This window comes from Oryzias latipes, chromosome 10 (genome assembly GCF_002234675.1).
Source record: "Oryzias latipes chromosome 10, ASM223467v1".
NCBI classification, from domain to species: Eukaryota; Metazoa; Chordata; class Actinopteri; order Beloniformes; family Adrianichthyidae; genus Oryzias; species Oryzias latipes.
The window spans coordinates 28,808,293-28,833,955 of NC_019868.2; the positions used below are offsets into that span (position 1 = coordinate 28,808,293).

At 44.8% G+C, this 25,663-nt stretch overlaps 1 protein-coding gene across 1 annotated transcript in view; it reads left to right on the forward strand.

Moving 5' to 3' along the window:
- The window catches only part of fat2 (FAT atypical cadherin 2), a 93,915-nt gene extending 68,701 nt beyond the window's left edge, over positions 1 to 25,214 (forward strand). Inside the window, exons 18-29 of the mRNA XM_023959404.1 lie at positions 349 to 486; positions 569 to 712; positions 2,787 to 2,984; positions 3,082 to 3,679; positions 3,761 to 3,961; positions 10,459 to 10,616; positions 13,312 to 13,750; positions 14,773 to 14,926; positions 18,626 to 18,707; positions 18,785 to 18,933; positions 19,009 to 19,283; positions 22,945 to 25,214. Coding sequence (XP_023815172.1) covers positions 349 to 486; positions 569 to 712; positions 2,787 to 2,984; positions 3,082 to 3,679; positions 3,761 to 3,961; positions 10,459 to 10,616; positions 13,312 to 13,750; positions 14,773 to 14,926; positions 18,626 to 18,707; positions 18,785 to 18,933; positions 19,009 to 19,283; positions 22,945 to 23,438 — 3,030 coding nt within the window. The 3' untranslated portion in view covers positions 23,439 to 25,214. The remainder of the gene's footprint in view (positions 1 to 348; positions 487 to 568; positions 713 to 2,786; positions 2,985 to 3,081; positions 3,680 to 3,760; positions 3,962 to 10,458; positions 10,617 to 13,311; positions 13,751 to 14,772; positions 14,927 to 18,625; positions 18,708 to 18,784; positions 18,934 to 19,008; positions 19,284 to 22,944) is intronic.
- Positions 25,215 to 25,663: the final 449 nt, after the last annotated feature.

A 25,663-nucleotide genomic window follows, 5' to 3' on the forward strand; every position in this document is an offset into this window, starting at 1 on the left:
TCCATGTTGAGACACTTAGAGCGTCACACGGCTACAAACGATAAAGATGATTTGAAACGGGTGGCTTTTTTAAACCATGCCGTCTTTTCTGAATGTTTAGTCTTTTCAGGGAAACAAATCAACAAAAACAAAGCAGATTTAAGTAAAACACAAAATGTCATTAAAGAAAAATAGAAGGAAGCAAAACAAAAAGACACTAAAAGAAACTTAAACCGCAAAACTAATGTTTGTTTTATCATAAATGTGTCAATTAGGAGGACACTGAGAATAAACTGTGCTGCTCTGCTGTCACTCTTCTGGTTTGGTTCTGGTGATGACATGTGATTTGTACCTGCTCCACCTCTACAGGTGACAGCCACTGATCAGGATGGTCCGATCAATAATCTCCTGCGCTACTCCATAGTGAGTGGAGACCCTCTGCAGCAGTTCTCTATAGACCATCGCAGTGGAGAAATCACCGTCCGCACCGCTCTGGACAGGGAGCAGGTCGGTGTGCATCTCGTAAATTAAAGACCGGGGAGGAAAAAAAACACGTTTCAAATAGAAAATGTTATGTTTGTGTCTGCAGACCCCTCATTACTCTCTGACGGTGCAGGCGGCGGACGAAGGCAGCCCCCCGCTGTCGTCGGCTGCCCTCATCACCATCACCGTCAGTGACGTTAACGACAACCCCCCTGTCTTCTCTCAGGTCAACCACCATCTCCTGCTGCAGGTATGACCGTGACCCGTACGGTCCCCTTAGGTCCCTTCAAACGGTTCTGATCGCTTCTCTGTTTTTGAACGCATCAGACATGCAAACTTTTACTTTCACCCATCAAATCCTCTCGATCGGTGGGACTCAGTTGATCAATATTCTTATTTACAAGCTCTTTTTCAACACTTTACTGTGGAGGAACAAACCTCCACAGCAACAACTGCAAGAAAACAAACATGAGGTTGAAGCCAAAACCGGAGATGCATCACAGGAGATGGTCCTGATGGACCTTCAGCTTCACTCCTTCACCGCTTCACCGTTTCTGGTGATCTGAGTGTTGCCCGCTGACACACTCCAGGTTCGCCATCGGGTGTCACTGCTGCAGATCTGGAGACTCCTTTCAGTCCAGAGTCTTGTTGGAAACTGAGAGACGGTGGTTCCATCTGCTCGTTCCTGCGCATCCATCTCTGACGGGTGCAGGTCACTGTCAGCACTGACCTGATAGATGGAAACTGCTGGGGGTCACCTTTGCAGTCGGATGCTGCAGGTCAACCAGCCTTCATTCTCCCTCCTTTTGCAGTAATGACCTGTTTAGAGTAGCTGGATGGCTTTTTTTTTTTTACGTGTTTTGGGGAAGTATACTTGAAGATCCACTGGAAAATTTGCAGACCACGTCTGCTTCCCAGCATGACTCTGTGTGGAAACTTTAAAAGGTGAAACTCAAACGACTCTGAAAATCTTCAAAAGGTTTCTAAATGCAACAGCAGAATAAATCCATCTAGACTAGAAGAAAGAAGCAGCAGCAACTATAAACATTCATTTTGATCCAGTTGGAAAAGAATGGAAGGACTCTTCCACTGTAGCATCTCTGAGGGTTTACTCACAGCAGCTAATCTGGACCACAATATGCTGGATCTGGATTATTTTCTGTCTTCTTTCTGTTAAGTCCCCCGGTGTCCATAATGACCTGAGCTTGAGTGTTTTCCCCACACAGCAGTGGTCGGAGTGACCTCTTCTCGAACCATAAAAACGGTCTTAAATGTGCTCTGATTCAGTACATTTTCCAACAGAACCAGTGCTTCCGTGGTTCGACTCCCTGAATTGGTTTATCATTTGTTTTCCACACGTGGTCGGCTGTGTGCAGAGAGGTGGATCTCCATCACCAGCACCGGTACGATGCTGCCTTCCTGTCCCCCGGGCTGATGGAAGGGTCCTTTAACAAAGCCCCCACATGTCTTGTGATGCATGCTGTAATTGAAATCTCAAAGACCTTGCATCAGGGGCCACGCTTGTATCCCATTACCTCCATATTGTTTTCCTTTCTTGACATCCATCTCCTTCAGTGCGCTGTGGTTTGGATTAATAGCTTACTTTGGAAGGAACTGCACGTTAAAAGGGGGGGCTCTGCGATGGGAAGGGTAATTCATCACAGCGAGCGGCTTGACTTCCTGTAAATAATTTGGTCCGGGGTTCGGGCTTGGTTCTGAAGTTCTGACGTGATGGATGTAAACTGCAGCGCTAAAGGCTGTTTCTAACAAGATGAACGGCGGTCTGACGCGAACGTCGTGAAACACTGATCTGATGACGTGTCAAGGCTGAAACCCTCTCTTATAAAAAAAAAAAAGGCTATTCTGGTGCATCGGTTGATTATTGATACCCCGAACGTTTTGAAAACTCCTTAAAATTATCATCACGCTAAATCGGTGAGTGACTATGCTCACGTAAAGATGTTACCATGGCAACCACTGAAAAGTTGGGATTAGTAAGAGGAGTAAAACTGAGAATCGATTGGTTAACACGAAGTATTATACTTGAAGTATAAATTGCCAGAAAAAGATGCACCTTCACTGCCCTGGATCTGTGGAGGGTTCAAAAAGGGGGTCAAATAGTTTTCATGTCCTCCATTTGGCCATGACAACAGCTGTTGTTAAAACCCTTACAAGGAGCTCCGCTTGTCATTAATGGAAAAAACGTCGCCATCCAACATCCCCAAAGGATGATTACGGCGTTCTCGAAGGTCCTCCTTGTTCTCCACGCGTTTGAAACTGATCAAAGTTGTAGGAAAGTCTGAATCGGCGTCGGTCTCCTGCAGGAGGGCGAGGCCGTCGGCAGCACCATCCTGCAGCTCGTGGTGATGGACAGGGACATGCCCAAAAACGGCCCGCCGTTCTCCTTCCACATCGTCAGCGGCAACGAGGACCGCCGTTTCCACGTGGATCAGGGCGGTCTGCTGTCGCTCTCCGCCCCTCTGAGGAAGAAGGTGAAAGCCCACCATCAGCTGAAGATCCAGGTTAGTTTTCCGTGCAGACGCAGGGATGTGGATGTTCTTCTGCATAGATGGTGTTCTGGTCTGACCTGCTCGGTTTGATCTCTGCCATGGTTTTCAGGTGACGGACAGCGGCCATCCTCCTCTGTCCTCCATCTGTGTAGTCAACATCAACGTGACCGAGCAGAGCAAGTATCCTCCCACCGTCACGCCGCTGGAGGTCTTCATCACCACCACCGGAGGCCAGTTCCCGAACCGGGTCATTGGCTGGGTCCATGCAGCTGATCAGGACCTGCAGGACGTGCTGATCTACAAACTGGTGACACCGGATAACGGAAACAAGTTTTCCATCGACGCCAACAACGGGAAGCTTTGTGCTGAAGGAACTCTGGAGGACGGCACATACGCTTTGAACGTGAGCGTCAGCGATGGGAAGTTTACCGTCTGGGCTGGGGTTAAAGTTCACGTGTGGGCAGCCAATCAGAGGGCGCTGGACTCCGGCCTGACTCTGGTACTGGCTGGAGTGAAAGCGGAGGAGTTCCTGGGGGACCACTGGAGGGGTCTTCAGCGCAGCCTGGGTCAGGCTGTGGGTCTGCCCCAACAGCAGCTTCTCCTGGCCAGCATGCAGCAGCTGAAGAACCCCGAGGTCCTGGAGGTCTTGCTGATTTGGAAGCCCGAAGATGGCCTTCCCCGGGCCCTTCCGTCCACCAGGCTTGCAGGTCAGGCTTCAGCACATCTGCTCATTCAGTAAACCAGCTCTGGTTTGGTCAGTGTGTGACAGTGATGTGTCTGCGGTGTAGGGATCGTCTCGGACATCGAGGACTCTCTGGGCCTCAGCATTCTCAGGGTCAGCCATAACGGGTGTCTGGGTAGCAGCTGCCCCCCGCGTGGCTGCAGGAACGCCGTGCTGCTGTCATCAGAGACACTCGGCCTCTTCTCCACCAACAGAGCCAGTTACATCACCCCACTGCACCGCTGGGAGAGCGTCTGCCCCTGTAACGGTACGTCAGCGGAGCACCGCTGCCTCAGAAGGTCCTAGAGAAGCAGAGAAGCATCTCTGAGCAGGAACAGAGCTCCTGAAGATCAGACGGACTCTAAAATGTAAAAATGTCAGCCCGATGTCTGAGAGCGTATTGCTCTCAGCTAGTTCTCAACCACGCAGAAAATACATCAAGTTTTTGTCTTTTCTCATCAGATAAACCTGATGATTGAACCTTGGAGAAGAAGCTGCTGCCTCATAAAGTCCATTAAGGACAGAAAAACTAATTAAGTTACTAGAAAGACAGGCAGGATATTAAGAGTTTATTTCAGAAAAGACATTGAAATAAAGAACACAACACAACAAAGAACACAAAGAACAATGTCTGCTGTGAAAAGGTCTTCTAGATGAATCTTCAAGGTCTGACCTGGATGACGTAGAATCTAAACATTTTCCAGAAAGGCCGAGATTTTTGATCCAGAACTCCAACTATCCACCTGGTTTGAAGTAGCAGTGGGGTAAAAAAGAGCAGTTTTCTTTTCAATTTTAAACCTTAACACAAAAAAATGGTTTAAAAAAAACTAACTCTGGCAGCTATAAACTCAAAGAACTTCTTTTATCACCAGTCAGGCACGGCGGTGGGCAGCTAATAATTTGGGCACCGAATTCCTTCCCTACTTAATACTTATTGGTGAACTATATAGTTTTATAAGGGTAAGGGTGGGAATTAGAACATAGCTGTAGATTTTACATTGTGAAGTTTTCTGTTTTTAAAGCAGTTTTTAAAACAGATCGACGTCAGTTTCAGACGAATCGGAAAAAGTTAACTTTTTGATGTCCTTAGCAACAGAGGTTTTTTGCTAACCACGCCCTCATGCCTTATATGGCCATATCCAGTGTGTTTTAATATGTTCAGTTCCAGACATGGATGCACACATTACATTTTCACAGTATTCCGTTAAAAAACGTAGGAGTTATTACAGTGCGCCATATTTGCTAGCTCGCCACACCTTTCAAAATCTACAACTTGTAATTGCAACATTTTTTCCATAGTAGCTTGCCATTGATGCCCAAAAAGTTACGAGATGATCGATAAAAATCCCAGCGACAAGTTTACATTTGTTTCTGATATTAAATATGCTTTTTTTTTTAATTCAACATGGCGGCCAGTTTCCTGAAGTTAAACGTTGACGAAACTCCAGAGTGTAGCTAGCAACGTGTGCTAGCTACACTGTGCGTGAAATTTTGAGAAAGTCGCTCGAAAAAAGTTCATTTTCCCATATTATGTTTAAACGTGAAAATTGCGAAATCCCAGAATTTGGCACAAAATGCCGCCAAACCGTAGGTCGTGTTGCCATCTTGTAATGATTTCAAAACTTCCTCTGGATGTCGCCGACAAGGATATATTGGTTTTGTGAGTCAATTCTCAAAAAAAAAAAAAAAAATTTTCTCGTTTTTGCAGAGTCAGCACATTTTTTTGTAATGTTTGCAATGCTTACCACGCCCACTTTCCTTTATCGATCATGTCCTATGTTACATCGTTTTGTTCAGTGTGGGCCAGGGAGTCGCATATTTCATTTTCACAACAAATGTGCGAGCTAGCTAAGATCGCAACGGTTGTGAATTCTCCACAGACACGTTGTTCAAAATCAACAACTTCTAATTCCAACATTTTGCTATGGATGCCTAAGATGTTACGAGACGATCGCTTAAAATCCCTAGGACAAGTTTTCGTTTGTACCTGCTGCTAAAGGTGGTTTTTTTTTTCAAAATGCCAGATGGCGGCCTTTTCCCAAGGTTAAAGGTCAACGACACTTCTGTGGTGTTTGTAGACTGGAGCTGGCAGCAAGTGTCTGCAATTTCGTGAAAATCACTCAAACAAAAGTGTCGTTTTCCCATATTGTGGAAAAACACAAAAATCTCCAATTCTCAGAGTTCGCCACAAAATGGTGGTGTGGCCATCCCATAATGATTTCAAAACTTTCTTGGGATATCCTCGACACGTGTGTTTTGGTTTCGTAACTGTATTTGGGGGAAAATATTTCGGTCATCGTCTTCAGGGTGGTGACGTTGTCTTTTTGGAAAATTCTTTTTCAATTTATCCGAGGTTTGTGCACATTTTGGTGACTTTTCCAGTATTTGGCGGGGGTCAAATTTTCGCTGAAAGGCTCTGAAATTGTTCCAACTGCGAAAACAATCTGGTCCTTGCAGTCAGTGGCCGCTGCTGCGGGCCATAAAAATACAAATATTTGCGGGATCCATGGAAGAATTTCTGCCTTCTAGTTGTTTCCAGTCAAACTTCACGCCAGTTTCTAGGCTGCTGCCTCCAGGAGAAGGATTTAAACATTGATTTTTGTCACAGGAAAAACTCAAATCCTCTGAAAAATCCCACCTGATTTAGAAGCGAAGGGTTGTTTTATGCTTCTGTCATCTTGTAGAGGTTTCATCAAGATTCAGGAGCTCAGGTGTTTGGATGACAAAGTAAATAAAAACCTGAATTCACCGTTGCAAAGAAATGCTTTTTTTACCGTCTGTAACGACTGTACTTCCTGAAAACCCCTTTTCTTGATCTGGACTCAAAGTTAGTGGAACCCCGAGGCCACGTGGACGCCGAAGTTGGTCGGCGGTTTTCGGTTTCAAGCAGCGTGCCAGGAGCAATGAGGCGTGAGCGGCGCATGGGAACGTATCCCGTGTTATTGCTGTCAGCTCTGCATGAATTCACAGGAATAAAAATCATTTCTGCCGTTGCAGACGTTCAGTCAAGCAGGACCAGGGTGCATCGGCGCTCCTCCTTTGTGCATCATTGTTTCTGTTGCACAAAGTGAGAGGAAAATGTAAATACTCCCGTCTTTACTATAAATCACTCCCAACCCTTTTATCTGTAAATATGCCCTCAGATCAGTTTGATTACGGCTGGCAGACGTGTCGAGCCCCTCGGCGGAGGCGCCAGCCTGCCGAACGTCTTCAAATATTTAATTCCCATTCCTGCGAGGATTAGCGCCGCGCTCACACAATCCAAGCTTGCTGCGGGTGATGCGGGAAGACGGCAGCGGTTTTCCTCTGAAATGTCCCGCCATCCCTGCCTCCGAAACGCCATTCCGCTTTCATCCTCAACGTCTCAAAGGTTTGGGAGGCTCAGGGCGTCAGAGGAGCTCAAAGGATGAATCTGAAGGAAATCTTTTCAACGCGGGCGCATAATAAAATCATTTTCAGGGTTTGTTTTCTAAACGGTGGGGGGGGGGGTCGGCTGTATCGCCGAGTGACATGACCTGAAGAGGCCTTCTATTGTGGAGACACTCCCATGCAGCAGATCACTGAGGGTGTCTTTATCATCGCAGGGGAGACAAAGCTTCCTGTTGGAGAGGAGATCATCTAGATCAGAGTTTCAGACGCCGTTTGGGTTGAAAAAGCAGCGATGGATACGGTTGCAGCCAAAAAAGTAAATAAATCATCCAGAACGGGGGGAAACCAAAGATTTAACCGTAATCAACTTGGTGGCTCACAACGAGAGTGCAAATCCTGAAACGGGATCTCAGGGAGGGGAGGGATGGAGTCCAGGAGGAGCATCCTCGCATTGATCCTTTGGTCCTGTGGTGACGGCGTCGTCACACCACTGACGTGTCTGAAGAGCGTTTAGCCTTCTCCCAGGCGAGGACCTGAAGGGTTTCTGGTGGCCTCCGCTCCAACTTTCTCAGCCGCCGCTCCAAAGTTTGTCAAGAGCCGCAGATCAACAGCATTGACGGCTTTTCTTCAGGGCTGTGACCTTTGAGGCAGAATTCCTCCTTCAGACCTTCAGATCCCTCTGCTGGATGAGCTGGAGGGTGAGCCGCCTCCCCCCTCCTGGCATCGATAAACCTTCACATTAGACACTAAGAAAAGCCACTTGGTTTGGGTTCTGATCCGCCGCTCCATGAAATCCCTGACTTTCTCCTGTCCTTTTCTTGTCCAGGTCTTTGTTGTTGTTTGTGTTATTCGTTTTCTGCTTTTGGCTAAAGGTGATGAAGATGAAGGAAAATGTTAGAGTTTGACTTTTCCTTCAGAGACGCGTCTGTTAGATCAGGAATCAAAGATTTGCTTCTCGCCGCCTTTCGTACGCTGACTCAGAAACAATGCGTCTCCGTGGAGATTTGGAGATAAGCTCTTTAAAAAAGGCGTTTCATCTGAAAACACGCACGTGTGATCAGTGAAATGCCAAAGTGCTGCTTCAACCCAGAACTTCAGGGAAACTTCTGAAAATTACTTTTTAAGTCTCTTAACCCTTGTGCTATCTTAGATGACCCCCCCCCCCCTTCCATTGACGTGTTCTCCCTACCATGACAAAGGTGGATAAAGGTGGAAAGATTTCATGTAATCCATGGACACCAGTGAAGATCACAAATCATTGAAGAAAAAAGGTTCAGAGCACTGTCTAGTGGGTCTAGATCAGTGTTTTTCAACCAGTGTGCCGCGGCACACTAGTGTGCCGTGGGAGATGGTCAAGTGTGCCGTGGAAAATTGCCCTCATTAACTGATCTAAAAACATTTTCCATCTCCAGGATATCAGCTCTTTGTTCATCCAAACAGGCCCTGATAAAACACTGAGTAGTTAGGAATATAAAAGATCATAAAATACTTTTTTCTTTGTGTTTATTTGATTCTATTAAAGACATTTTGATAAGAATGACGCGAAATAGCTGCAGCTATAACTGTGTAAGGAAAAGTCCCGCAGCTTTTACTGTCTCCACGACTCCACCAATCATTCTTGAGGGGCTTAATCACATGTCATCAGTCTGACCAATCAGAAGTGGTTAAAGTCTCCACTTCCTAGTTCCAATTTAGCTCATAACTCAGTCAGTTCCAACAAAAATACCAGCTAAAGCTCGTCTTTAGCGGTGTAGCTTTCCACAGAATCCGGTATCAGACCGTGGAACAAGTGAACAAAACAATGAAGCTCAGAGACGCGAGTCTTTCTGCCGTTTTCTCGCAGTTTTCACACTACATCTCCCATGATGCATTGGCTTAAAGGGACAGCGTCTTGAAAACACAACGAACATACAGTTTGTATGTAACTTAACTTTTATTACATCTCTTAGAAAAACATCTGCAACTTCCTGCTTTTTCTGCCACAATTATCACAAAAATGCACGTCAGATTGCCGGGGGGGGGGGGGGGGGGGGCTGTAGATCAAAACAGACTATGAGTTTCTGCTTTTTTTTGGGGGGGGGGGGGGGGGGGCTGGTGTGCCGCGGGATTTATGTCAAGGTTAAAGTGTGCCGTGGCTCAAAAAAGGTTGAAAAACACTGGTCTAGATGACCCCACTCCCAACGTTAAAGTGCCTAGGATAGAACAAGGGTTACAAGTGAAATGTGGGTTCTGTAAGAAAATAAATCAGGGATTTATTCTTTGAAATACATTAAACACAGAGCAAATATAAGGAAAGATGAGTCATTCAGCAAAGTGAAGCAGAAATCTTAAAGATCTGTCGTCTATAGGTGTGAACAGAGGTGGTTCATACTAACGTGCAGTGATGATTTTTAGTTCCTGACACACCAGCATCACCAGTTTAGTTTGCTCACTTGAGAATGATTTTTTTTTTCAAACATTCACACTTAAAGGGTTATATTTGCCCAATTCTATGACTACTTCTTAAAAAGTGTCTATTTTTGTTCATTATTTACATCTTTTTTCTTTTTTTTTGTTTTAAAGTCTCTTAGTTTTCTTCAGGTATTTCTGACATCACAGTTCTTTAACATCTCACTCCCATCATCTTTAGATCACAAGAAGGCTTTTTTTATGGCCGAAATCCAAAAACCAGTGTGGTTTTCTAGGACATAGTTTCTGCAGAGCGGCAGGAGTTCATTGGAAATCTCCCCCTTGTTGCTGATAGCTCTCTGTTTACATGCGCTACTGCTAGCTTACAGCCCTCACAACCCCCAACCTAACATTAGTGGTGCAAAAGAAAAAGAAATGGCGAGCAATATCAGAGCCATCCAGCCGTACAGTTCGGAGCCAGATTCAAGTTTCAATCTCATTTTCCTTCTCTGAGCTGGTATATTTTACTCCAGTTTGCATTTTAACCTACTGCATTTCCTGAATACGTTGTTATTTGCAACAGAGAAGCCCAGAAATTCGTACTTTGTCGTGTGCTCTGTGCCAACATATACAGGGAATGCAATACGTTAAAACCAGCTCAGACGAGGACAACGAAGGCGTACATGGATGAAGTCGTCTACAAGTCGGGCAGGGAGCTTATAACCACCTAGTTTATTTTTTCGTCACAAAAATGATCTTTGTCAAACTGCATTTTTCCTTCTTATTTACCACAATTTGAATAAAAAAAATACCCAGAAATAGCATTTTAATCCTAGTTATCCTTTTTATATGTCCTCCATCTTAAGAAAATGCTACAAGACCATGATAAAACCTCAAAAAGACCATTTTCACTGGAGTTGGGCTTCAAAGAAAAGAAATGTTTCCCAAACGTGTCACAAAATGACTCCTGGCTTGTCTCTGTGACTGACAGAGCCGTTTGTGTTTCAGAGTCGGCTCTGAGGTTCGACAGCAGGTCCTACCTGAAGTACCTGCACGGGCAGGACGAGGACAGCTGGGAGTTCAAGCTGTCGCTGGGGTTCAAGACGCTCCACACGCAGGGCCTCATCATGTCCACGCACGGCGCCGGCGACTGGGGAGCTCTGCAGGTACTTCCCCCCGTTCTGCTTGAAGGAAACGCAGCGACAAACACGCCACGCGTTTCCTTTCGGCTGAATCTCTGCTTTGGTTGGTTCCCAACCGCACACTGCTGTTTGGAAATGTCACGACAGCACAGGGAGACGAGGATGAAGCCAGTGATGCATTTATTACAGTCGGAGCCAGAGAATCAGAATTCCATTCATCTGAAGGAGGTGGAAGAACTCACTGAGTTTTCTCTGATCAAGATGGAAGGAGGGAGGGACGGATGGATGGACAGATGGATGGAGGGAGGGAGGGAGGGAGGGACGGATGGATGGATGGACAGATGGATGGATGGATGGAGGGAGGGAGGGAGGGAGGGAGGGAGGGACGGATGGGTGGATGGATGGAGGGAGGGAGGGAGGGAGGGACGGATGGATGGACAGATGGATGGAGGGAGGGAGGGAGGGAGGGAGGGAGGGAGGGAGGGAGGGAGGGAGGGAGGGAGGGAGGGAGGGAAGGAAGGACGGATGGACGGACTGAGGGAACGCCCACAGCGGCTGAAGCATTTCAAATGTCTCCAGATGCAAAAAAATAAATAAAATAAAAAATAAATAAATAAAAAAATTAAAAAAACATCTCCAGATGCAGCTGGAACTAGTTTGACGGATCTGCTCCCCAACATGGACGTGTCACACAGAGAGCGGCAGGATCGTTTGTTTGTATCTCGTTTACACAGCTGGTCTCAGCTGCCTCACCTGTAGGACCATGTGTCAGAGGTTAGAAGAGCAGGAGCGTTTTTTACGTGGATTGTTGTTTTTATTGTTATTTAAAGCCAACATCCTCAATTGAAACACTGGAAGAAGTTCTGGTCTTGATTCATCGTCACGTTGGGTTTTCTTGATAATCACTTCCAGAATACAGCTCTTCAGGGTAAAACCATCACTTGTTTCTTCTATCACATTGATCTCATGAATCAAACGATGACAGAGATGAGCTAAAAATATAAAAAGCAGATAAGCCCACATGATCTTAACTCCACCCCCATGCCTGATCTGTTTGGATTACGCGTTGATAAAGCATTTAACCACCTCTGTGGGTTGTGTTTCTCTGTCACAGATATCCAATTCGCTTCACATTCTGCATCTATTCGAGGCTTTGATGCCAAAAACTGCAACAGACCTGGCAACTAAAACCCCCCAGCAGGCAGTTGGATTATTATTAATCTTTAAACTGCAACTTTTTGAATAGTTTTATTGAAGAAAAACCCAATAATAGGTAAAAAAATATAACCAGAACCCATGGAGTGCAGAATTCTACGACAGTGAAAAGGGTTATTTGTATTTTTCCCTCCAATCCTCTTAATGCTCTCTCTTCAGCAGCTTATTTTTTAAGGGGAAGGAAGAATAATGCAAATGCATTTTCTTTGAGAAGCTTGAACACTTTTCTAAACATAAACATTCGACGTAGGAGCGCGCTGTCCTTGTGGCGCTCCTCTTGGGCTGAATATTTCATCGTCTGCGAGCTCGGGGAAACTTCAACAGAGCCGTTCAATCTTTTCCAAGAATCCGGGGTTCAGGGTAACGGCGTGCAAAATCAACTTTAAACTGAATTTCTGAACACCTGAGAGCAGCCTAGCGCTGTGATGACTCAGAAAGCACCTGATCGGCGGAGAGTGCGGACCCAAATGCTGAGTGGTTCCCCTTCAAGTCCTGTTCATGTTTGGGGTTCACCGCCATCACCAGCTGCGACGTGGAATCTGACTGATGGAGCCGGGCTGAGCGGCCAGAAGTGAAAAAACAAAAGAATGTCACGTTACAAACAACAGCAGAGTGCGTGTCCAGAGAGGAGAGGCTGAAACTCTTTGAGTTCCACGGTTTTCTTCTGGGACAGATCAGGTGGCGGCAGGTAGCCCCGGCACCGGGTCGGATCAGCTGCTGCTGCGTCCGTCAGGCTCCCAGCTCCGGTTCCACGTGTGGACGTAACCACAGCAGTGTTCCTGCTGCTCCTTCTGTTCGTCAGAACATCCCTGAAGCTTTGATCGCAGCGGGGGGAGCAGCAGCACCGCCTCCTGCTTTTACTCCACAGTAGAAACCTGTGCAGATTAAAAACCTGACAGCAGATGGGAGGCTGGACTTCAGCCGACAGCTTTAAAGCTCGCTGCCGCCGCCGCGCTTCTGCTTTGATTTACGGAGTCGTGAAGAAGCGCTGACGAGGAGATCTTTGTCCCAGAGGAGTTTGGCTGGACGCGCTGCAGCGGCCGCTGCTGCAAACTCTGCAGTATCCAGCGACAGTCTCACGAGGAGACGTCACGTGAAATAGATCCCATTACATCAGCTGTGATCTGAGCAGAAGATCAGTGATCCACCGGGAAGATCTCTGAGATTTGTTCCTTTGTTCTGTCCTTCAGCTGGAACAACAGAAACATTTGAGATGAACAACATTTAATGGATGAACATCCAAGATTAAAAACAGAGAAACCCAGACTGTAATGTGGATCAAACCCCAACATGAAAACAGCTGCTTTCTGTAAAACACACATTCAATGTATGCAAACATAACAAACAGCACTTAAAAATCGAGAAAATGAAAGAGCTGAGACGGTTTCCCAGGAACACTCAAGAGCCAAACATTACATTTAAGCCTCAAAAGCTGCATGAACCTTTTTCAAGTTGAGTTCATTGAAGTCTGATCTGAGCAGCTGCTTCCTGTCATCCCTTCCAGGTGACTGAAGGTGAGCTGCAGCTCAGGTACGAATGTGGAAAAGGCTCCTCCAGGACGCTGCGGCTCCAGTCTCCTCCAGTGGCGGACGGCCGCTGGCACAGCGTCCTGCTGGAGGTCAACTCCACCTTTCTGAGACTGACCCTGGACCAGCATCGTCCCACCTCCGTCCCCCTGACGGAGCCGTGTAGGATGCTGCGTTCCCATGGTGCCTTGCTCTTCGGCTCCACGGAGACACCTTCACAGCAGCGACGGGACTTCATCGGCTGCCTGGAGGACCTGCAGTTCAACGGAGAGCCAATCCCAGCGGGGGATGCGCAGGAGTGGGCGGGGTCAGGGAGCAGACGGGTGTTTGGGGTGTACGGGTGCTGCAGCGCGGCGGGAGGCTGCAGTCAGCAGGCCTGCCTGAATGGAGGGAAGTGCAAAGAGGACGCTGGTGGAGGTGAGTGGAGAATGTGGCCTTCATCATCATCTTTGAAGTGTCGACTCGTCATTACTGACTGTTTTTACAGACTGGGATGTTAGAGATACGGCCATAAAGAGAATCCAGCTGGAAAGGATTTTTTTAGTTCAGTCGTCTTTAAAAGAAAGTTTTGGCTACAAAAACCTGAATTCTCAGTGAAATGGAAGACAGGTTTACCGTCAAAATAAAACACGTTTACGTTCCAAAACTCAGGCTCTGGTGATCCCAAACTTATTTTAGATTTAAGTCAAAAACTATAAATTCTCCAAAACGACAAAACAAACTCCAGTTGTGATCTTTGATTTTTTTGCTCGTCTGATAAAGTAAAGTAGTAAGTCAGACGTTTCTGTGTTTTCCTCAACAATTAAAGAAGATTCGGCACATTTTTCAAAAGCTTTTGCTGTCTCTGATATCCTTCCACTTTTTTATTGATAGTCCACCAAACCAGCAGCAACACTGACTGGTTACTGCTGCTGGCGTTCTACATTTAGCCGATGAAGATACCCGCCGCTCTACAGATGAGGAGAGGAGATAAACCTTCTCTTCAGGAGCTTCAGCCTGAAGGCTGCAGATTTCCTGCAGCTGATATCAGAAAACGTTGCTCCTGATGTTTCCTCTCAGGTCACTGAGCTGCATTCCTTTTAATTCCTCCATCAAAAAACATCAAAACTGCAAACCCAGGCACAGAATTTTAATCATTACGATAAATCACATTTACTCAGCTGTCAAACATGTTTCATTTTGAAATGAATTGGCCGTCGAGTAAACCAGAAGCTGAATGTTTTTCTGGTCAATTTTCCTCCTTAACAGACGACAAAGAAGAAATAAAAGCAGTGCAAACGTTTACTACCTTTGGAAGTAAAGTTGCAGATGGCTGCATTTCTATGAGTTTAGCTCTTGAGTCTGTGTGGGATTTCTCCTCTCACTGCTGACATGTTCCTGTCAAACGTTCCGGCTGCGGTCAGAGCTCAGCCGCTGTCGTCTTGTTTGACTCGCCGCAGAGCCTCGGTGCAGCTGTGAAGGACCGTTCCACGGCGCCCGCTGTGAGCTGCCCAACAACCCGTGTGCCTCGCAGCCGTGTGCGCACGGCTCGGCGTGCACGCCGCAGGCCGACGGCTACATGTGCAACTGCTCAAAGGAAAACCCTCAAGCCAGGTATGAAACCGAGCCGACACATTAGAAAATAGCTTTTTATTAAAAGGAAGCAGAAAACGGCAGCCGTAACCTCAGTTTGGTTTGATGATGTTTGTAAACAAAATAGCAAACCAATATATTTTTTTATTAATATATTAATATTAATTAAATTAATATTCCAAACCGAATCAATTTAACAAGCCCTAATTTAATTAATTGAAGGTATTCTTGAGTTTAAGTATAGCAAGTACATAGACCATGTTTGTGTAGTGTAGGAAATATACTAACTGAATACTTCTTCAGACTAAATTGGAACATTTGAAGTTTATAATATTTTAATAGTTTATAAAAAAGTAAACTTCAAATATACTACCTCTCTACACTTTAAGGGACTACTTTTAGCTAAGAGAGGTCAAAGGTCAGTTTTGTTTTCATTCATGTTAGTCTGTGTGCCTCCAAGTAAAAGTTTTATTTCATATCCATTTTTTTTGATCAGCGCCCTAGATTCAGGTCAAAGGTCAATCTCATAATCCTTTTTGTTGTCGTCCAGCAGTTGACGCTTCACGCGGTTAACATTTGTGTCGTGTTTTATACTTCCAGTGAAAATCAGAAATATATTTCCGTCAAACTCTTGTGTTTGAAGCTAAACTTTATGTAAAGTTCTAGACTGGATGACAAAAAAAAAAAAATGAGGAAGAGTCAGAAACATGAGAGTTCCTCTGCACACACACACACACACACACACACATTCACACAAACACAATGAACGCACAGCAGAGGACCTCTGACCAACCAACCAACCAACCAACCAACCAACCAATCAACCAACACCCCCTATCAATGAGAAGTTGTCCTTTTAATGTTAGAGTCCTATTCGTTGTCACACACTTGATGTGAAATCTGTCCTCTGCATTTGACCTTGGTTAGCCACAGCCAACGCCGTGCCAGGGTGGTTAATGATAAACCTTTGGGTGGTTCAACCCCTAATGCTGAGTTTCAAGCAGGGAGGCACTGGGTCTCATAATTAGAGTCTCTGGGGCGGACACTCTACCACTGGTCCACTGAGTTGGTGGAAATGGAAGGCCGACTGATTTAACCGGATCTTGTGATTTAGGAGCAAAACCAAAGCCAAGATGTTAAAGACTACATGACCTTTGGTCTACCAATACCCAACGGCGGTATGAAGGTTACAGAAATCAAATCTAAGAAGAAAAGAAAAAGTGTTTCTAAGACCAGTCCACTATTTTGAGCCTTTCCATTTTTGGGCCCCCGTTGGTTGTTGATCCATAGAAAAAGGGAACGGACCGGTTCGGGTGGAGCTATACTGTTGAAACCTGTTGATTGGCTGAAGGTCACTACGACAAAGGAAAGCTCCGAGAAAGCGTCTTGGCTGCCTGCAATCGTCTCTCAAACAGCATTAAATAAGCTGGAGGACGTTGTTTTTGTCAGCTTTACCCCACATGCGTCCAACTTTGATCGGAAACACTCACCTGGATTACCTGGACCCTTCTGAACCGGACAGCAAAAACAAGACTATAAATATTAAGAGTCCTACTGATCCATTTCTCAGGGACTTTATTGTGGTTTTCAAACTACAAACTCAGGCTTTTTAAAGCTTGAGACAGTAAAAGTCGGTCGTGCCGCCAGCGCCAACGCTTTGATTCACACTGGGAGTAGTTTAATATGCAACAGCACTACAATGTCACATGTTTTCCTTAATTACATGCAGCCCCACTTCATATAAACCCCAATGAATTGTGGTCAAGAGCAGCACACACCCACAGAACTGTAATTACATGCTGGGAGGGGGCTGTTGTGGTTCCAGCAAGGACAAACAAATTGAAAAACAGTGCAAACCTCATTAAACACAACATCTCAGCAGCACATGCTTGTTGCATTTTTAAAAAACCCGCATTTGCATATGCATGACATGAGGCGTCCTCAAACCACAGCACACGCACACAAACGCACAGAATGTTTGCATTCCGGCAGCCGGCTAAATTCCAGTCACACCTCCACAGCTGTCAAACAAATTACAGCAGCATTTGCATAGTCGCCCTTCGTTTAATGTGTTTGTGGAGTGGGCCTCACCGCTACTGACAGCAATCCATCCACGCCACGGCGGAGGCTTTCGTTGTCTGTTGGTGAGGCATAATTGGAAGGATGAGTTTGGTCCGTTAGATTCATTTAGGATGCAAACCCAATGTTTTCTGAAGAAACTTCCCTAACGCTGTTCAGAAACGACGGGACTGAGGATGAACCTTTTCCAAAGAACAGGGGTTCTGCTCATGGTGGAGTAAATCTCAACACCAGAAAGTTTCCTACTGAACAAAAGCTTTCTGTGGGAACAGCAGCTCCGGCACTGAGCAATCACAGTTCTGCCGGTCCTCAGGGTTCTGCTTCACATGTGCGACGGAAGGAAGACGGCGCTGCAGAAAAGTTTGCCACATCAGCAGCAAAAGTAACCTTCAAAGTGGCCGCTCCGCTGCTGCAGCTATACGCTGGTCACACCTAAATACACAAGAGCTTTTCAGCAGTTTAAGGAACAGGAATTGTTCTGAAAGAAAATAACAAACATCAGGAGTACACAATGCTGATTTCAGATTTTATCCATTTCTACTGACAAAAGGAAAATCAATCACCTTTCTGTTATTTTCATGAAAATAAAACACTTCATAAGGACAAAAGAAAATATAGAAACACTGAACCAGTGGAACTCAACTCCACGGGCAGCGGACCAGTCCGGTCAATGGGGCAGTTGGTACTGGCCCGCAGAGTAGAAACACAACCTACATTTTCTGTTTCATTTCTAATCTGATTCTGAAGGAAGTTTTATTTTGAAAAACTACCCTATCCACCCCATCAAAATCCGTCTTGTGGCATGTTTAGTCGCTCGGTCACGTGGGAAAAATCCATCCGCTGCTTTCTTAAAGCTAAACTGAAACCCCCAAGCTAGCAAAGTCAACAAAGGACAAACATATTTGTAAAGTTTTATTTTTGGCAGAAAAGATCCTGAGAGGAAACAGAAGAACTTCAAAATAAAAGAAATATGCATTTACCAGACAAAAACCTGTACTCCAAATATAAACGTATATATATATTATTATTTTTTGGGGGGGATTGATCGGTCCTGCCTAAAAGTTGGACGAGGGTGAAGCTGGCATCTAATTTTTTTGCTTCTTCTTTGACAGTTATGGGTTAAGGAAAAATCTAGAGCAGATTTTAATGGTTTCTATGTGAAATCCAGTGAAAAAAATGAATTTTTAAGAGCTGCAGATAATTTACAGAGGGTTAAGATAAACTTTACCTTCAAATGTTGAGAAAAAATGGAGGTTAAAACAAAAAACACAATTCAAATGGCCCGTTTGAGCACTGTTCAGAACGGTCCGTTAAATTATTGCATGACTGCCACGGCCTGAAAAAGGTCAACTAAGCCACACACATTTTAGAAACACAATAACTGTGTCAGAGCATACAGTATTTTACAGAGGTGGGCACTGAGGGCCGCATTCCTGCATGTTTTCCATCATACCCTGCTCTGGCATGTTCTGATTGGCTGGACACACCTGAACCAGGTAATCAGCCATGAGTAGGGCAAGGATGTCTGGAAATCATGCAGACACACCGGCCCTCGAGGCCTGGAATTGCCCAACCCTGCGAGTACAAGGATAACACAGCTGTGTTTGTGAAGAATAATGATTATTGTGTCTGATCTTTTAGATGTCACTGCTTGACAAGTTCCTGTTCCGGAGGCTTCAACTGTGAGGTTCTGGACGGTCAGATCCGATGCAAACTGCCACTGGTCAGTCAGAGCGGCAAGTCACGACAAACTCCCAGCTTTCGGCAGGACACTGAATGCATCACTGCCTTTTTTAACAGGAACATCAAGGGATGGGTTTTGTGGAAATCATAGAGATTTGTGCAGGCCTTCTTGGAATCCTGTCCCTGGTCGTCATCTTTGTCATCATAAGAAAACGATACGTTCGGCAGAAGAAGAAAAAGCCGGCGTGCGTTCAGGACTCCAACGGGTGAGAAAACTGCCGTTGTGAGAAAATTGGTCAGATTTTTCTCAAATCAGGCATTAAACTGCTCCATCTCCACAGCTATTTCCAATCCAGTCCGGCCAAGGATGCCAAAGCAGCCCCTCAGGAAACCCCCCCGGTGGAGATGAGCTCCCTGGCCGGCTCCACCAACAACCTGGACCACACGCCGTTCAGATCCCTTAGACCCAGGAGCCAAATCAGTTCGTCTGGAGGCAGATCGCCAAAGACGCATGGACCGGTTGTGTGCAGCGTGGCTCCCAATCTTCCTGCCAGACCACCGTCCAGCTCCGACAACGACTCCATCAGAAAAGGACGATGGGACATGGAGTACGAAGGTGCATTTTGGGAACACTGTACATTATTCAAATTGCTTACAGCTGTCTTTTTTTCTTTTTTTTTTAAATAATTCTGCAAAAAGAATTTTCAGGTGAATGTGTGGTTTTGTAAAACACTTTTTGCTGAATTTGAAGAGCTGTTTAGGATGATTCTACTTTGGTTTCTTGTAAACTTCTTTAGGCCTTTGTCTAATTTATCCTGATTTAGCAAAGTTTTTACTTATTTCCACCCTCCAGAATGCTTTCACATCTGCCTGTTTAATGCATGCTGGAGCCTGTTTTCTCTTGGTTTGGTTGGAGGTGAAAGATCACTTAAACTCTGGTGCCACATAGCCTGTAGTCTAGTTTCTGTTCACTTTCAGGCAAACGTAGAAATCAGCAGAGGTGAACTAAAGAGAGCTCACGTTGCTCTTCCGTGTCGTCAGGTCATTTCGGATAACGGACAGCTCATTGGACAGTAACCCTAACTTCAATGAAGTTCATGAAAGTCTTTTTTTTTATCGGAAACAAACATCTCATCTAACAAATAGATTGATACTGACATTTTTGAAAGATCTAAATGGGGTAAAAAAATATAAATGATTCCATTCATAGACACGACACAAATCATCAAACATCGTCATACATCTAACCCTTGTGCTATCCTATGGGGTCCAGATGACCCCACCCTTCCATTGACGTGTTCTTCCTACCATGACAAAGGTGGATAAAGGTGGAAAGATTTCATGTAATCCATGGACACCAGTGACGATCACAAATCATTGAAGAAAAAAGGTTCAGAGCACTGTCTAGTGGGTCTAGATGACCCAAGTCCCAATGTTAAAGTGCCTAGGATAGCACAAGGGTTATGGTGAAACACTGGAATGCATTGACAAGTTAGACCAGACAGAAGAAACCAATCAGTACCGTGTGTGATAGGACGACATGACTACCACCTGCAGACCGATTCCTGCTGCTAATCTTCAAACGTTTGAACCAACAACATTGGATGAAAGCAGGTTTTATAATAACCTCAAAAGTTATTTTGGCTGTTGGTGTGAACCGCCTCCACCTTTCTGCTCCACATGGCAACTCTTTTGCCTTTCTACCCAGATCAATACATCTGGGGCAGGAGTCATAAATCCTCTGATCTGTTCTGGAGACAGACTGGGAGGAGGGTCAGACGTTGGTCGTTCCTTTGCTCCTCAGGCAGGGCGGGATCATTTATCGGTTTGACCTTTTCGGGCAGGACGAAGGACGCTGAGATACAGCTCTACTTCTTATCAAGCCTTGTTTAATAGGAACAGAGCCTGCCTCTTTTTACTGCCTCTCTCCTACTGGCCGCATGTTGGCGCTCAGTGTTTTCTAATGGGGACAACGCCCAAAGCTAGCATAGACTCTGAACGAGTCAGGTCTGCAGCATTTCAGTCCATTACTGATGTTTAACAGGGAGGCAGAATCTTCCATCAGAATTACTTTTGATGGAATGATGAAGCATCCAATCAGAAAGCGACGTCGACCTGCCAAGCATCAGGAAGTGATTGATGGCCACCAACTCTGTCAACAGTAAAATAATCCCCCAAAACTTAAATGATGCTGTCTGCGGCAGCAACCATGTATGATAATGCCATTGTATTTACTAAAGTTTGACAAATGATTATCTTTACTAAATTTTAAGGATTCAGTTTAACTTCCATTCTATTATTCGTAAAAGATGAAATGACAACAATATAAACAATAAACGTGAAATGATGTCACTTTTTACCAGCAACAACTCAGGATTTTTTTCCCCACAAAGTCCCAGAGATGCAAAATGTTACAAATCAAAGATTTAGCTGCAGTGCATCTTGGGAAAAGCTTGATTTGTCTATAAAAGCACTTTCAGGACTTTTTGTTTCTCATTTCCTGAGCTGTAACAAACAGAAGTTCAGGCATGAAAAACGCCACACTGAAGATTTTAACACCATTTATTAGTCTTTTTTCATTCACTTTAATTTATTTTATTCTTGGAAAAAGGCCCCAAGGTTAAAAACCCTCACAGCCTGTTTGATCAATTATTTGTAGTATTGAATTTTTCCCGCATAAACAGAGCGTATTCCAGGTAAAAATAAAAACCTCATTATAACTCATTTTATTTCCAAATGTTTTAAGTGACAGTGTCAGTTTATCGTCTGCACAGTAAACAGTAACCCTTGTGCTATCCTAGGCACTTTAACATTGGGAGTTGGGTCATCTAGACCCACTAGACAGTGCTCTGAACCTTTTTTCTTCAATGATTTGTGATCTTCACTGGTGTCCATGGATTACATGAAATCTTTCCACCTTTATCCACCTTTGTCATGGTAGGGAGAACACCTCAATGGAAGGGGGGGGTCATCTGGACCCCATAGGATAGCACAAGGGCTAGTTTGGGGTTTTGAAAATAAAGGTTACATCAATAAATACAAATTTGTTTTAAGGAATAAACCTGATATAATTTACCATGTAGGCCAAATAAAAGTTGTATACAGTAAACCCTTGTTTTTCGCGGGGGTTACGTTACAAAAAGAACCCGTGATAGGCAAAATCCGTGAGGTAGAAACCTTTCTTTTTTTCTTACAATTAATGTACAATTAAATACTCTATTATACATTGAAAAGGGAGAACAAATTATTGTACAGGCTCAAGCTTTGTTTCACAAATAAAGTACTTTAGAAACAAATACCATCTGTACTGTACTGTCAAATAATAATTTTAATCATCAATTTGAACAGAAGGCTTCAAATTGCGAAGATTAGCCCCGCCCACCACGACCCGAGTAAAATTGGATTAAACGGGAGAAAATTTAAAATGATTATGAATTAAATACAAAGTAAAGTGTGACAAATAGTGACTCAGGTGTATTTCACTGCTCTTCAGACTGAGCCGCTGCATCCTGACTCCTCTCTGCAGTGTTTTCTTCTTCAGGTGTGTTTGTTCAGGAGAAGAACATGGTGATAGGCAGTTGTTGTTGTCGCTCTTTTTCTATGGGTTTTAGAGAAACTAGAAATTGCAAGAGAATTTGCACGTACATAATGTTAATTTGGTAAGCTGTTTTACGTACGAATACATATTAAACTGCAGCGTTATTGACGCACAGGTAGAGAAGAAGCGTAGTGACTTTTTAGCCAATCAGAATGCAGAACACAATGCACGATACAAATCCGTGAAGTAGCGAAACCGTGAAAAGTAAACCGTGTTATAGCGAGGGATCTCTGTGTTGTTAATATCTTCCAGTAACTAAAAAATTTTCTTTTTTTATATTTGCTTGAATTTTCCTTTCCTGTCGTAATTCCTAATTCGTTACGGTGTGTTAGTGATGTGAAGATCTGCAGATTTTTTTTTCTTCATTTGGTTTATGATAGTTTGTTTGAGAAAACAGGACGAAGTTCATAAATCTGTCGCTATGATCCTAAACAATGTTTAAAAACAGCTTTGACAGATCTGAAAATAGATCATCAGAATTGATCAAGAACTTCAGAAAAGAATGCGTTAGTAGATTCTGTGGGACTTTAAGCAGCATTCATGCAACATCAATGCAGCGTAAAGTTATTTTCTCTTCTGGTCCGACTTCATTTGTCCTAAATTCTTCGTCAGCCCGTCCGTCTGCGCCACATCAATGTATGTTTAACGGCTGGTTCTGATGTCTTCCTCTCGTCTCCAGTGTACCCGGCTGATCCGGACTATTACGGTCGTCCCACCGTTCAGGAGTTTCCGCAGTTCGACATCGTAGAGGACACCTACTCCACCTCCACGGTGGACTCTCGCAGAAACTCTCGATTTGGGGGCTTCCCCTTCCCCCTAGACCGCTGTGACCGGCGCGCTCCGCTGCCGCCGTGCTACAGCAACCAGAACCTGGATGACTTTTTGGGTCCGGACGGGCTCCCGCTCCCGAGCTCCCAGTGCCCGAACGAGTACACCGCCGTCAGCTACTACCCCCGCCAGCACGCGCGCAGCCTCGACAACGTTTCCGGAGGCTACAAGAGGCTCAGCATGCGCTTCAGCATGGCCATGCCGTCCTACACGGAGCAGGCCGGCCCGCCGCCACCCAACGCCGCCCAGCCTCAGACTCGACCGGCGAGACAGAACCTGCACAGCTACGACGGTTCCAGCATGGTGGGGAGCGATTATGGGAGCTGTGAGGAGGTCATGTTTTAGGGGGAAAAAACGGCTCCACTTCTGCGGATTATTTTAGTCTGAAATGTGAATTTGACTGGAGCAATTAACCCCCCACCCCCCCACCTGCTCCCCTTACTTAAGGCAGCTTGAGGATCTGACCAGGTGACCTGATCCATTTCCTCTCAGAGATAAAGTCTCTGCGGTCAGTCGTCTTTGATTTGATCGACGGGCCGAGGTCATCCAAGGTCGCTGTTTACCTCAGCAGGGAAGTTCAGCAGAAGTTCATCTTTTGGTGAAGAGACACTGCCGAGGGGCTCGCTGACTCATCGCGGCTGTGAAATCACTAACAGTATTACTGACTCTGCTGTGCACTCTTCAGATGACGCTAAATGATGTGGTCGTGGAAGAAGGAAGCCACGTCTGCACGCCGCTTCTCCGTCGTTTCCTTCCATCTGACTGAGAGGGCGGCCGCCGTGTGCAGAACGAGTCCAGATGTGTTGCACTGATTTCAAAGGACCAGTGAGATGTTTATGGGAAAGCATAGATGTAAATGTATTAGAAGTGACGTGAACCACATTGCAATCAGCATTAACATTTCAGCATCTGTCACTCAGAAGAGGGCTGGATCCTCTGTTACAAATAATAGAAAGATGGATGGAACATACATTACAAACATCAGTGCTGTGTGGATCTTGCAGATTTGGAATCTGTTCCCCCACCCCCACCCCGTCCCCGGCGTGCAGCGCTGCCTTGGACTTAATAAGGAGTACTTTGAACAGCAGAAAACAAGTCGATGCAGCAAATTTTAAAATACAAATATACAGCCTCCCAGATAAAAGCAATGCGTGTTTAGGTCAAAAACAAGTCGTGCTGAATGCAGCACATTAAAGCAGGACGTGTTTGAAGTGTGGGGGGGTGGGGGTCAGTATTTATGAGCAGATCCTCTCTGTCTCACCTGCAGCTGATCGAGGAACCATCGTTTAAAAAAAAAAGGCAGATGATCCTCTGCTGCTCAGGTCCAACAGAGTTCCCATGTTTTAGAGCGGACATCTGATGTTTAATGTCCTCCCAGAGTGTGAGACGGATGACGATGCTCTAGTTTAAATCTCATTTTTATTTTCATTGTTTTTTAAGTGGAAAAGCCCCCCCCCCCCCCCCACACACACACACACTGGAGGTTTTCATGTGTTGAAACTTGACGGACATTGACTGTACTGTTGATGGCCCTGAACACGTGGGCGGAGCTAAGAATCCCCAAAATAAAAATCTTTAACTGTAATTTGTAAAAGTCATAACTCTTCTCAAAACTGCATATTTAATATGAACAATATGGTAGAATTTTGACAAATTAGGATTTTTTTTTAAGAAAAGCTGTGTTTTGCGTGAAAAGTGCTTTGAAAAACGGTTTAATGGGATTAATGAAAGTAACGATCCTATTATGATCAAAGTGTTTCAGACATTTTCTGTACATTTGACGCGTTTTCATGCTGAACTGGTGATTTCCCACTGCAGCCGCTTGACCTCCAGTCATCTGACATCCGCTCTCACTCCCATTAATTTAAACCAGGATAGAACTTGAGGAGTAGGTTGTGTTTGTTTGTGTGTTCGTGCAATCCCACTGGTTTGTTGTCATGCAGGTTTTGTGTTGTACTGTGCAAAGATGTAACTGTCGAATGTGTGTAAGAAACGTTTATTTTTGTAAGGGTGTAAACTCATCCACGTTTCCTCTGTGAGTGATTTTATTCCAAAGTTGTCATTCCTGTTCTGTTTAAAAAAAAACAAAAGAAAATCTAAATAAAGTTATTCTAAATCTTACTGCTGCAGATCTCAGGGATGTGAAGCCTCTGGGGGTTAAAGGTTATGGTGCTAAACAGGACCAGAAGAATTCATAGTTATCGTCTTTTATCTTTTCTTACACCTGATCCAGGATGTTTCTGAGAAACAATCCTAAATGTGTTTCCATTAGCTAGCAAATTGCGCTAATCAAACCTGCGATAAAAAATTTGTCTAATTGAAATGCGACAATTTTGAAAAAACTTTAGGCGCTTGGAGGTGAGGTGGTTTTTGAGGCGAAATTGACATATTTTGCAAACTTCAATGGAAACACTTTGTTTTTAATGTTACGAGTCATGTGACCAACAACCGGGTCACATGACATGCTTAGCGCTGCTGCACAGCGGGCGCCACCAGAGGTCCCACAGCGTCACAGGTAAGGTCAACAGGTACAGGTTTCACGCAGTAAATGCTGTAAAGTGTTGTTCACA